Here is a 12,599-nt window from a genome sequence, read left to right on the forward strand (position 1 = left end):
TCTTCCATTGTTACCAAAGGAGGACAAAAATAGATTAAGGAATATTTTTAGTTATAGTGACAGCATACAAGGAAGTTCTAACAGCATCTATGATTTCAAAGATGGAGAAGGGGGGAGATATGGAGATGAAGTTTAAGAAAAAAAAAACAGAAGGTATTTTAAAAAGTTGCTAACAGGGAGAGAGGGGAGTATTGGTTGAATGTCAAACCTGTGAAGATTACCAAAAGAAGGTATTTTAAAAAGTTGCTAGTGGGGGAGGGGGGTGTTGGTTAAATGTCAAACTGTGATGATTATGGGCAGACTGATGGATACAGTAAGGGAAGATACTTTATTTTTGCATGGAGGTATAAAGTTTCTTTTAGTTGCACTTGGCAGCCTAGGAATAGGCTCACAGAGGTAAACATTCGTACTGACCCAGGGCTAGGTTTCTGCTCAGTGGGTTTAACAGAATACCCAAGGAGAGAGGCAGGTGATAGCACTGGCAGAAGAGCGGACCAGCCCTAGAGTCTAAGGGAAAAGGACAGAAGTAATTAAAAGGACAGAAAAGGAGAGAGACTGGCTAGCTCAATGAGGGTTAAGAACAAAGATAAAAACACAAATGAAATAGGAGTAACTGATTGAGAATTGTGGTTCTCGCTGAGAATAGGTTTGAATTTAAGAGTGTGGAGGTAGAATTGGTCCAGTGTGTGACTACAAATGTAGCTGAAATCAGGGGTTTACTTTTACTTAGTCATTGTAGATGATGGCGTAGAGTTAGTGTAAAATGGTCAAACTCCACATAGCTTAGCAAAGCAGCATCTGGAGTGCGTACGTTAGTCTTAGAAAAGATTTGTGCCCAATATATGTATGTATGTATGTATGTATGTATGTGTGTGTGTGTGTGTATATATATATATATATATATATATATATATTTTTTTTTTTTTTTTTTTTTTTTTTGGTGGTACTGGGGTTCCTGGAAACCCTTCTACCTCTGGGCTACACTCCCAGACATATATATATATATATATATATATATATATATATATATATATATATATTTATTTATTTTAAATTTGGCAACAGGGTCTCTTAAGCCAGCACAGCTGGCTTTGAACCTGCGCGATCCTCCTGTCTCCATCTCCCAAGCACAGGGATTACAAGCATGTGCCACCACGTCCGGCTTTTTATTCTTTATTTTGAAATAGGGTCTCACTAAGTTGCAGAGGTCTTCACTAAGTAGCAAAGGCTGCACACCAACCTGTGATCCTCCTTTCTCAGCCTCCCAAGTACTAGGATTACAAACCTGTGTCACCACACCCTGTTTGTCAATGATTTCTTTCTGAGATAGCTGAGTTTGAGGAACACAGGGCAGATATCAGACGGGGTTCAGGAAACCTCACTTGAAAGAAATTCTGAAATAAGATACTTACAAAAAATAAAACCTCAACAAATACTATTTGATTTCACTTAAATGAGATACTTATAGTCAAATTCAAGAAAAAAGAAAGCAGAATGATTTTCAGAGACCAAGAGGAGGGAGGAATGGACAGTTTTTGAGATACAGGTTTCAATGTTGCAAGATGAAGAGAGTTCTGAAGGTGGATGGCAGTAATGGCTGCACAACAATGTGAATTTACCTAATGCCACTGAACTGAATGCTTAAAAATAGTTAATTTAGCTGGGCGTTGTGGTGCGTGCTTGTAATCCCAGGACTTGGGAGGCTGAGACAGGAGGATTGCACAGGTTTGAAGCCAGCCTCAGCTACTTAGTGAGGCTCTCAGCAACTTAGACGCTGTTTCCAAATAAAATATAAAATAAGCCTGGGAGTGTAGCCCCAGAGGTAGAAGGCCCCTGGGGTCCATCCCCAGTACCACACACACATACACAAACACAATTTTTTTGTGTGTGTATGTGGGTCTGGGGCTGGACCCCAGGGGCATTCGACCATCGAGCTACACCCCCTGCCCTATTTTTTAGCCTTTATTTTGAAACAAGGTCTCACTAAATTGCAGAGGGCCTCACTTAGTAGCTGAGGCTGTCCGCAAACTGTGATGCTCCAGTCTCAGCCTCCGGAATGCTAGCTGGGCGTGGTGGCCCAAGCTTGTAATCCTAGCATTCGGGAGCCTGAGCTACTTAGTGAGGCTCCTCCGCAACTTAGCGAAACCCTGTTTCAAAATAAAGAATCAGAAATAGGGGAGGGGGTGCAGTTTGGAGGTCGAATACCCATGGGTTCCATCCTTGTACCGCAAAAAGAAAAAAGGATAATATTGTAGATATTACCTTACATATAGTTTACCAAAATAAGAAAAAGATGAGATTTACATATATTATCATTATATTAATGAGGAAGGTGAGAGCTGGGCATGGTGGCACACACTTGTAATCCTACCATCTAAGAAGCTGAGATAGGAAGATTGTGGTTCATCGACAGCCTCAATTACTTAGTGAAGCCCTCTGCGACTTAGTGAGACCCTGTTTCAAAAAAAAAAAAATAAAGAAAGAAAGAAAGAATAAAAAGTAGGGCTGGGGGTGTAGTTCTGAGGTGGAATACCCTTGGGCTCCACTCCCAGTACTGAAAAAAAAAAAAGAAAAAAAAGAAAAAGAGGAAGGTGACATTATAGAAAAGGAATGGTCTCATCAATAAATAATGCCATGTCAACTGGACATCCATGTGGGGAATAAAAACACTGTACCTTTTTCACACAGTAAACAAATATCAATTCCAAATGGACTGTTTAAGAAACATGAAAGCTAAAACAATTCCTTTAGAAGAAAACATAGAACAACTTTATAAGTTTGGCATAAAGATTCCTTACATAAAATACAAATAGTTCTACAATAAAAAAAAAAAGAATCAGAGTATGTTAAAAATTAAAAGCTTTTGAAGGCGGGTGTGGTGGCGCACGCTTGTAATCCCAGCATTTGGGAGGTGGAGACCGAAGGAGGGCGGTTCGCGGACAGACCCAGCTATTTAGCGAGGCCCTCTGCAACTTAGTGAGACCCATGTTTCAAAATAAAGAATAAAAAATAGGGCAGGGGGTGTAGCTCGGAGGTCGAATGCCCCTGGGTTCCATCCCCAGACCCTCCCCCCCAAAATGTCTAAGGGCAACCAGAGGCTAGAAGTTGTCTAGCATTGAAGAAGAGTGCAGAAACTCGTACTAATAAAAGCACTGGACTGTGTCAGATTCAATGACAGAATGAGAGGCTTAGGAGAGCAGGTCGGGGGGCTAGAGGGCGTAGGAGCTGCATGGGGCCAGAAACCAATTTGGGCAGGGACTAGGACAGCAGCTTCGTTCCAATTCAGACTTCACCAAACTAGCTGGGTGATCGGGTACCTGCCTTGCCCTCGGTGTTCCCCTGTGTAACACGAGAATAATAACCTCTGTACAGTAACTGGGAAAATTAAGTGATTGCTGGCGTAGCCAGAAACGGGCAGAGTCCGGCTTTCTAAGCGCTAAGTGGGAACTTACTGTCTTTACAATGATCAGGCCACGGGTCGGGTTCTGGGGAGCCTCGATCCCACTATCAGGGCTTGGGAAGGTGAGTTAGCTCGGAGCCGGCCGCACCATTCCTCTGCCCTCCTAGGCCCGGACCTTTCCTCAGCGAGCAGGGCCGGTCTGAAAGGGGGCGAGCGGGGGGTCACCGCCGCTTACCGGGGCTCGGGTCCCGCTCCTCGTCCTCCGCTGCCCCGCTAGCCTTGAAGCCAGGCGGCAGCGCTGGCCCAATCAGGTCCCTCGCCATCCGCGGTGGCAGACACTAGTCGCCGACAGTCTACCCGCTCACCTCAAATCTATCCGGAGAACCGCCCGCGGCGCCCCGCGAAGGCTGCAAGTGTTCCGGCGCCGGCAGATGACGTGGCAGCCCGTGGTTGGCCGAGCCGCGTCATTCTCAGTAGCGGAAGTGACGCCGAGGCCTGTTCCAGCTCGGTCGCACGCCGGGCTCCGTACCCCTGCGGTGGCATGGCACAGCCGGCCGGCGGTTTCGTGGCTCGTGCGGGGTGGCCTCCAGCCTCGCAGCTGTCGCCCACGTTGGGGCCCATGAGCGACGCCGCCCCGCCGCAGAACAACTGGATGCTGTGGGCAATGCTGCCACCACCGCCACCTCCTGCGTCGTCGTCTCCCGCGGCCGGGTCACAGCCGGCCTCCCAGGCGCAGCCCCTCAGGGACGTCCAGTCTCTCTCCGGGGCGCCACCTCCTTTCGATAACCAGATTCTTCCCGGGGCACAGCCCCCCTGCGACGCCCAGGCTCCCCCTGAATCTCAGCCTCAACTCAGCGGCCAGCCTCCTTGGAATTTCCAGGCGTCCACAGCGTGGTACTGGAGACCATCCCCTGATACTTTCGCTTGGCATCGGAACTCCCACAGCCCCGCGGGTAGGCTATTTTTCGAAGTCTCACTCCTCCCTTCTTCCCTCTTGCATTTCCGTTTCTTCTTTTTCTCTTTTCCATTCTGCCCTGTACTCCTGGAGTCCGGTAAGTTATGTCCCAAAGCCTGCTAATAGAATGTTTCTCCTGCCTGTTCATTTAGTTAAGTTGTTATTTATCGAATTAAAACTGTGTGTCAGGAGCCTGGAATATAGTAGTGAACAAAACAAAAAATAATTTAAGAATCTTCCTAGGGTAGGAAGACAGACAATAAGCAAAATAAAATTGTATATTAGAAGGTAATGAGTGGTCTGGAGAGAGAGAAAAAGCAAAGAAGAATAGTGCAGTGTGTGTGTGTGTGTGTGTGTGTGTGTGTGTGTGTGGTGTGGTACTGGGAGTGGAACCCAGGGGCTTTCTACCTCCGGGCTACACTTACAGACCTATTTTATATTTTATTTGGAAACAGGGTCTAAGTTGCTGAGAGCCTCACTAAGTAGCTGAGGCTGGCTTTGATCCTGTCTCATCCTCCCAAGCACTGGGATTACAAGCGTGCCACCACGCCCTGCTCAAAATTTTAAAAGTTATTGTAAGAGCAGGGTGTGGTGGCACACTTGTAATCCCAGTACTTGGGAGGCTAAGACAGGAGGATCATAGGTTCGAAGCCAGCCTCAGCAGTTTAGTGAGGCTCTCAGCAACTTAGTGAGACCCTGTTTCCAAATAAAATATAAAAATAGGTCTGGGGGTATAGTCTGGAGGTAGAAGGCCCCTGGGTTCCATCCCTATTACCAATAAAATAAAAGTTATTGTAGACAGGGTGGTGGCTCAGCCTCATAATTCCATTACTTGGGAGGCTGAGAGACAGGATCGAGGGTCCCGGCCAGCCTCAGGTACTTGGGCCCTCTGCAACTTAATGAGACCCTTGTTTCAGAAAAGAATAAACAGTGGGGCTGGGGTGTAGCTCGGAGGTAGACTGCCTCTAGGTTCAATCCCCAGTACAACAACAACAAAAATATTTCTTGGAGATGAGCATTCAGAGCCATACATACAGCTGGAGGAACAGGAGTACAGACAGAAGGGTGAATGCAAAGGCACTGAGGCAGGAGTTAACATCAGAATGGAAGCCACATGCCAATGTGGTTAAAGAAGACAAAGTGTGGGGTACAATTGTAGAAGATTGGGGAAGAGGGCAGATGTGGTGGGACCCTTTAGATCACGAGACTTTGGCTTTTATTATTGTGACATGGGTAGTACAGGGGGTGACCACTGATACATGTTCTAAGAAGATCACTGTGGGTGCTGATGGGAATTGACTGCAACGGAGATGGTTGGAAAGCTATTGCAGTTGTCCAGGTGACAGATATAGGGAACTTGGACCAAAGTGGAGAATGAGAAGTAGTCAGATTCTAGATATATTTCACAGGTAGGGTCAAAATGATTTCCTGAAAGGTAGGATGTGGGATGTGGCATAAAGAGGAAATAAGGATAATTTAAAGGTTTTTGTTTTGTTTTGCCAAACAACTCAAAGGATGGATTTGCTATTAACTGAGACTGAGCAGAAAATGAATGGACCAGATTTAAAAGACCAAAAGTTGCCGGGCGTGGTGGCGCACGCTTGTAATCCCCATGCTTGGGAGGCTGAGACAGGAGGATCACACAGGTTCAAAGCCAGCCTCAGCTACTTAGTGAGGCTTTCAGCAACTTAGTGAGACCCTGTTTCCAAATAAAATATTAAAAAATAGGTCTGGGAGTATAGCCCAGAGGTAGAAAGCCTCTGGGTTCCACCCCCAGTACCACCAAAAAAAAAGACCAAAAGTTGAGTTTATAACATATTTGTGTCAAGTGGAGATACTGAATAGGCTGTTTGCTCTTAGTCTGTGCTTTCAGGGGCAGATTTGTGGCTAGAGTTGTAAATTTGAATGTCATCAGCATATAAATCATATTTAAAGACACGAACAATTATTCTAGCTGTGTGTGGTGGTGCATGCTTCTAATCTCAGTACCTGGGAGAGCTGAGACAGGAAGATAGCAGGTTACTGGCCAGTTTCAGCTACTTAGTGAGGCCCTCTGCAACTTAGTGATACCCTGTTTCAAAATAAAGAATAAAAAATAGGGCTAGGGGAGTGTAGCTCAGAGGTAGAAGGGCCCTTGGTTCAGTTATCAGTACTGCAAAATAAGTAATTAAAACCATTATCTTTGGGAGTTGGAGATGTAGCTCAGTGGTAGAGTGCTTGCCTAGTATGCACAAGGTCCTAGATTTGATCCTCAGCACTGGGGGAAAATACCTAACTCTGTATAAAATCCAGTTTGTGTACATTGAATCCAGTCAGTGGTTAGTGTGTTCCAGATGCTAAGAATATGAGTTTGATTTAAGTCAGATGAGTTAAGTTCATAAATGCAAACCACAGTACAGTGTAATTGATGATAGAAGCATATAAAAGGTGATTTTAGAGTGCAGAGGAAATTGGAGAAAGTGTTCAGAAGCCTTGGAAGATGTGAGGATTTGGAAAGAGGCAAAGGGGTAGTGTTCTACTGTAACTGAAATAGAATATGTGGAAGGTATGTGGGAAGAGTAAGTGGGAAAATAAAGTGGGATCTCATTGGAAGACTTTAGGAAGCCATTTGCCAATTTTGGAAGGGAAAGTACAGGGGATCCAACTCGGCCTTGCCTGTGTTAGGCAGGTGCTACGCCACTGAGCTATACCACAGCCCCATCTGCAGATTTTTTATCTTGATTGTGAAATTTCTGTGATATCAGTATGCAAGGTCTGTTGGAAGAGAGGGCATAAGGATTGGAAAATAATCTGGGAGGCTGGGACAGTAATCTGGGTGAAAGAATGGAGTTTCTGAATTGGGTCATGGCAATAAAAATGAAAGGTGCAGCGAAATTTGAGAGATGTATTGTGTGAGGTTCTGTTTTTCTGACATGAATTTAATGCTGAAGGATCAAGATTATGGATTTTACTGGCTACATCTCTAATATTTAAATAGTCCAAGGAATTTATTCAGGTTAGATTGTTCATTTCTGTACTTAGATACCTAATACTTGAATGGACATATAATCTCACCAGTATTTGTGTATTTGAAGAATACATAAGCTAGTAATAATTTTGCTAGTGTGCTGGAACTACTGTTCTTCCTAGGTGTAATTTACCAGTGTTTTTACTCAAGAATCTATGGCATGCATTGTAAAGTTTTAAAAAATTGTACACTTGCAAACATTAACAGATCTTTTTTTGTTTTGTAGTTGAACATTCTTATCTTCCAAGAAATTATGATGCAAAATCCACTAATGTCAACTTCCCTCCTGGCAAAAAACAGAAAAAAAAGGTATTTCCAAGCTGTTCTTGAATGTGACATTTTAGTCCCTCTGTCACTGTTACTGTCATAACTGTCTCTGTTTTACATCTACTGCTAACACAGTGGAGCTTAAGGATCTTACCTCTAAGTAAAGGCTTCAAGCAAAATCACTTTGAGAAATAAATGGAGAAAAAAAACATTGAGTATTTTAGTGCAGTATCTGGAGTCAAAATATTTGAGAATGATGATTATAAATAAATGTAAATGTCACTGAAGTTTGATAAAATTTTTAAAAATTACTAGAATATTGAGAACGAGGGATAGAATTTTGGGAGAATAGAAGTTTGTTTTTCTTCCTATGAAGCTGAAAGCATGGACTTAAAAACAAACTAAATGACAGAAACTTGTTTCTCATGTTTCTTTTTTATGTAGATCAGGAATCTATATCTCTGTAGTACAAAAGCAGTTCCTTCTGTCTCTCTTGCATTAAAAACAGGTTAACTAAATGTTTCTAACTTAAAATACTTTATATTTAATGATCCTGTTTGCATAAAGTAATATCTGAAATTCAGACAGGATTTTAGTGTTATTACTATTATCTGTTATTTGCTGTTTCTTCATGTAGTGCTTCAATGTTTTCAAAGGTGGCTATTTACTATTTTTATGAAAAATCTTTATTATAAAAAATAACTCATTTATACTTCAGAAACCTAACACAGTTTAAATAAGCTTCCTTTATTCTGATATAGCTACAGATTTAAAGTATATAAATAATCCCATTATTTTCAAATAAATTGAATACTGTGTCCACTCATTTATTTATTTATTATTTTATTTATTTATTTATTTATTTATTTATTTATTTTTGTGGTACTAGGGATGGAACTCAGGGGCATTCTGCCTCCAAGCTACACCCCCAGCCCTGTTTTTTATTCCTTATTTTGAAATTGGGTCTCACTGAGTTACAAAGGGCCTCACTAAGTAACTGAGGCTGTTCTTGAACCACAGTCCTCTGGTCTCAGCCTCCTAAATGCTGGGATTACAAGCTTGCGCCTCCATGCCTGGCTTACGGTGTCCATTTTAATATGAAAATTATGTTGCTTTTTTAAACAAAATATTGTGCAAGTTTGTTTGTTTGTTTGTTTGTTTTTGTGGTACTGGGGATGGAGTTACCTCTGAGGTAAACCCTACCCCTATTTTTTATTCTTTATTTTGAAGCAGGTTATCACTGAGTTGCAAAGGCCTTCACTAAGTAGCTGAGGTTGGCTGTGAACCATGATCCTCCTGCCTCAGCCTCCCAAATACTGGTATTACAAGGATGTGCCACCACACCTGGATTGAAGTATATGTATTAACATAATCCTAGCATTAAAAATTGGAGTCCAGCTGGGCGTGGTGGCGCACGCTTGTAATTCTCACTCTTGGGAGGCTGAGACAGGAGGATCGCACAGGTTTGAAGCCAGCCTCAGCTACTTAGTGAGGCTCTCAGCAACTTCGTGAGACCCCCTGTTTCCAAATAAAATAGAAAATAGGTCTGGGAGTATAGCCCGAAGGTAGAAAGCATCTGGGTTCCACCCCCAGTACCACCCCCCCCAAAAAAAAATTGGAGTCCATTTTGTATATAGTCCATGATTACATTTTTTGTTTCATGTTTAAGCATGAAAATAACAAATTGTGAATTAAAACAACTAATTTTTACCATAATGATTTTTCTCCCTGTTTAAAAAAAATACATGAAGTACATTTTTGTGGTACAGGGGGTGGAACCATGAAGTACTTTTGTGTGTGAGGGGGATACTGGGTATTGAACCTAGGTGCAGTCTATTTCCAAGCTTCACCCCAGGCCTTATTTTTTTAATTCTTTATTTTTTTTATTTTTTTATTTTTTGGGGTACTGGGGTTCCTGGAAGCCCTTCTACCTCCGGGCTACACTCCGAGACCTATTTTAAATTTTTGAAACAGGGTCTCTTACGCCAGTGTGGCTGGCTTTGAACCTGCGCCATCCTCCTGTCTCCGCCTCCCAAGCACAGGGATTACAAGCGTGCGCCACCACGCCCGGCTAATTCTTTATTTTGAAACAGGGTCTCACTAAATTGTGGAGGGCTTACTAAGTAGCTGAGGCTAGCCAAGAACTTATGATCCTCCTGTTTCAGCCTCCCAAGTACTGGGATTACAAGTATGAGCTGCCATGCCCGGCTAAATATTTATTTTTTCTAAAAGATAAAATGCTTTTTTTGTCTTAAAATTTTACTTGTAGATCTTTTGACATGTTAAACTAGGTCTTAATTATATTACCAATTTGAAATTGACTCAGAATTTCTATTAGCGATAGATTGAAAAGTTCTTCATCATGTCTGATTTTTGCTAATACAGCTTATAAAAATAAAAGAAACAACTCTTCTTTCATTAGAAATATATTTAGAAGTTTCTCCCACATATGAAGATTATGTGAAAAATCAAATATGAATTACTAAGAGTCTTATATTTTTATTATTGACTAAAGGTTTTTTTTTTTTTTAACCAAAAGCCTAATGCCTTTTTATTTCATTTGCAGAAAAGAAAGGAACCGGTTTTCCACTTTTTTTGTGATACCTGTGATCGAGGTTTTAAGAATCAAGAAAAGTATGACAAACACATGTCTGAACACACAAAAGTAAGTTTTCTTGTTTGTCCTGAAATTTATATAGGAAAATGTCCTTTTATTTATATTTTTGGTAGATATTCAAGCCTGTTTTCTTGAAAGTTTAGAGTTGTCATAGAAAAGTTGACAAATGATGGTCCAAGGGATAAGTGACTTGACAAGAGGTGGCCCTAGAATTTGCAGGTCGAGAGTAGGGCGCCCACTGCTTCAGGGAGGGGCGAGGGGCAGCACAGCGGGAGGTTTGGCAGCTCTTCCTCCTCTGTGGACCTCCACTGATGGAGAGGCCTGGCGCCCTCTTGTTGCCCTCTGCACTTCTTTGAGCTCTTTCTCCTTTTTAAGGCTTCCCTTGCACATTAACCACACTGTAATTTACTATAGCTCACCATCCTACGAGGATGAGCTGGATCTTAAGTACTTTTCTTCAGTCCGGTTCTGGTGATTGAACCCAGGGGTGCGCTGCCAGTGACCTCCATCCCATCCCTTTTAATTTTTAAAGATTTGAGACAGGGTAAGTTGCCCGTGCTGGCCCTGAACTTGTGCTCTTCCTGCCTTACCCTCCAAGTAGCTGGGGTGGAGGCTTGCACCACGTGCTGTAAGTACTCTCTAGCCAGAGTGTTTAAAAAGCTAAAAGAGAAAGTTTGGTTTGGGGAAGTTCTCTTCTCATTTGTGGAAATGCCCCTCAACTTTAGGAATGTAAACATTTTTACCACATTGCTGATGTTACAGTTTTCTCTCAAGTGAAGAAGTAAATGAGATGTATTACTGTGCTATGAACTTCGAGAATGTCACTCTTTTTTAAATGCAGCTCTGCTTTGGAATGATCTTTGGTTTGCTACTGACATAAGAAGAAACAATAATACCACATAGACGTGATAAACTATGTATTGTGACTGGAATATAACCATGTTTGTAGGGTTAATTTAACACAGAAAATGTTAAAACAGTCTCCTTTTAAACAAAACTCTTACAGTGTCCTGAAGTAGATTGCTCTTTTACTGCACATGAGAAGATTGTCCAGTTCCACTGGAGAAATGTAAGTGCTTATGTATTTATTTATTTATTTATTTATTTATCTATTTATTGGTACTGGGGATTGAACCCAGGGACATCCTACCCTCAGCCCTTTTTTTTATTATGAAAAAGGGTCTTGCTAGGTTGCCGAGGGTCTCTCTGTATTGTTGAGGCTGGCTTCAGATCTGCCATCCTCCTGACTCAGTCTCCTGAATACTGGGATTACAGGTGTTGCACCACCATGTCCAGCTTCTGTTTGTTTCTAACCCTTTTTTTTTGTTTTAATATGGTACTGGGAATTGAACCCAGGGACGTTCTACATCTGAGCCACACCCCAGCCCTATTTTTTATTCTTTATTTTTAAACAGGGTCTCACTGAGTTGCAAAGGGCCTCACTAAATAGCTGGGGCTGGACAAGAACCTGTGATCCTCTTTACTCAGCCTCCCAAGTACTGGGATTACCAGTGTGTGCCACCATGCTTGGCTTTTTTTTTTTTTTTTTTTAATACATGCTCTTTTCAGTTTCTTGATGAGTTATATTAGTTTTTTCATTTACCTGGCCAAATAATTAGTAACATTCATAGAGTACTTTATAAAGTATGTTTTTTAAAAACTCTCCATTTTATTCTCACAAACAACTATTTAAAGTAAGTAAATATTGGCCTCATTTAGCGCATGTGTGCGTGCGCACACACAATTTACCCAAGGCCTCAGAACTTCTTTACACTTGACATTTTTTACTCCAAATTCTGTGCTGCTTTTACTATACCTTGCTGCTTAAAATTATCACATCTGCTTACTTCTTTGGCTGCTACCCTCAATTTTGGTTGAGGTTGACAAATTATTCATTTCAGTATATTTAATGCTAGTTGATAAAATAGGTTATACATACTCACTCTTTCTTTCTTTCTTTCTTTCTTTCTTTCTTTCTTTCTTTCTTTCTTTCTTTTCTTTCTTTCTTTCTTTTGTGGTACTGGGGATGGAACCCAGGGGCATTGTGCCTCTGAGCTACACCCCAGCCCTATTATTTATTTATTTATTTGCGGGTTTGGGGATGGAACCCAGGGGCATTCGACCTCTGAGCTACACCCCCTGCCCTATTTTTTATTCTTTATTTTGAAACCGGGTCTCACTGAGTTGCAAAGGGCCTCACTAAGTAGCTGAGGCTGTCCGTGAACCGTGATCCTCCCGGTCTCAGTCTCCTGAATGCTGGGATTACAAGCGTGTGTCACCACACCCGGCTTTTTTAGTATTTTATTTTTTGAAACAGAGTCTCACTGAGTTGCAAAGGGCCTTGCTCAGTAGC

The 12,599-nt window shown here is 42.0% G+C and overlaps 2 protein-coding genes across 3 annotated transcripts in view; one reads left to right on the forward strand and one right to left on the reverse strand.

Annotated features, from left to right (window-relative positions):
• GPALPP1 (GPALPP motifs containing 1) overlaps nucleotides 1-3,732 on the reverse strand; it is a gene marked incomplete at both ends in the record, with an annotated part of 32,302 nt that extends 28,570 nt beyond the window's left edge. Inside the window, one exon of one of the 2 annotated variants that reach the window (XM_080689238.1) lies at nucleotides 3,636-3,732. In XM_080689238.1, coding sequence (XP_080545364.1) covers nucleotides 3,636-3,723 — 88 coding nt within the window. The remainder of the gene's footprint in view (nucleotides 1-3,635) is intronic. The other variant, XM_080689237.1, reaches the window with a different exon arrangement.
• Nucleotides 3,733-3,941: 209 nt separating this feature from the next.
• The window catches only part of NUFIP1 (nuclear FMR1 interacting protein 1), a gene marked incomplete at both ends in the record, with an annotated part of 53,703 nt that continues 45,045 nt past the window's right edge, over nucleotides 3,942-12,599 (forward strand). The window contains 4 exons of the mRNA XM_080689463.1: nucleotides 3,942-4,353; nucleotides 7,589-7,671; nucleotides 10,196-10,294; nucleotides 11,253-11,315. Coding sequence (XP_080545589.1) covers nucleotides 3,942-4,353; nucleotides 7,589-7,671; nucleotides 10,196-10,294; nucleotides 11,253-11,315 — 657 coding nt within the window. The remainder of the gene's footprint in view (nucleotides 4,354-7,588; nucleotides 7,672-10,195; nucleotides 10,295-11,252; nucleotides 11,316-12,599) is intronic.

Source organism: Muscardinus avellanarius (assembly GCF_963383645.1).
Source record: "Muscardinus avellanarius genome assembly, chromosome: 2".
In the NCBI taxonomy this organism is placed as follows: Eukaryota; Metazoa; Chordata; class Mammalia; order Rodentia; family Gliridae; genus Muscardinus; species Muscardinus avellanarius.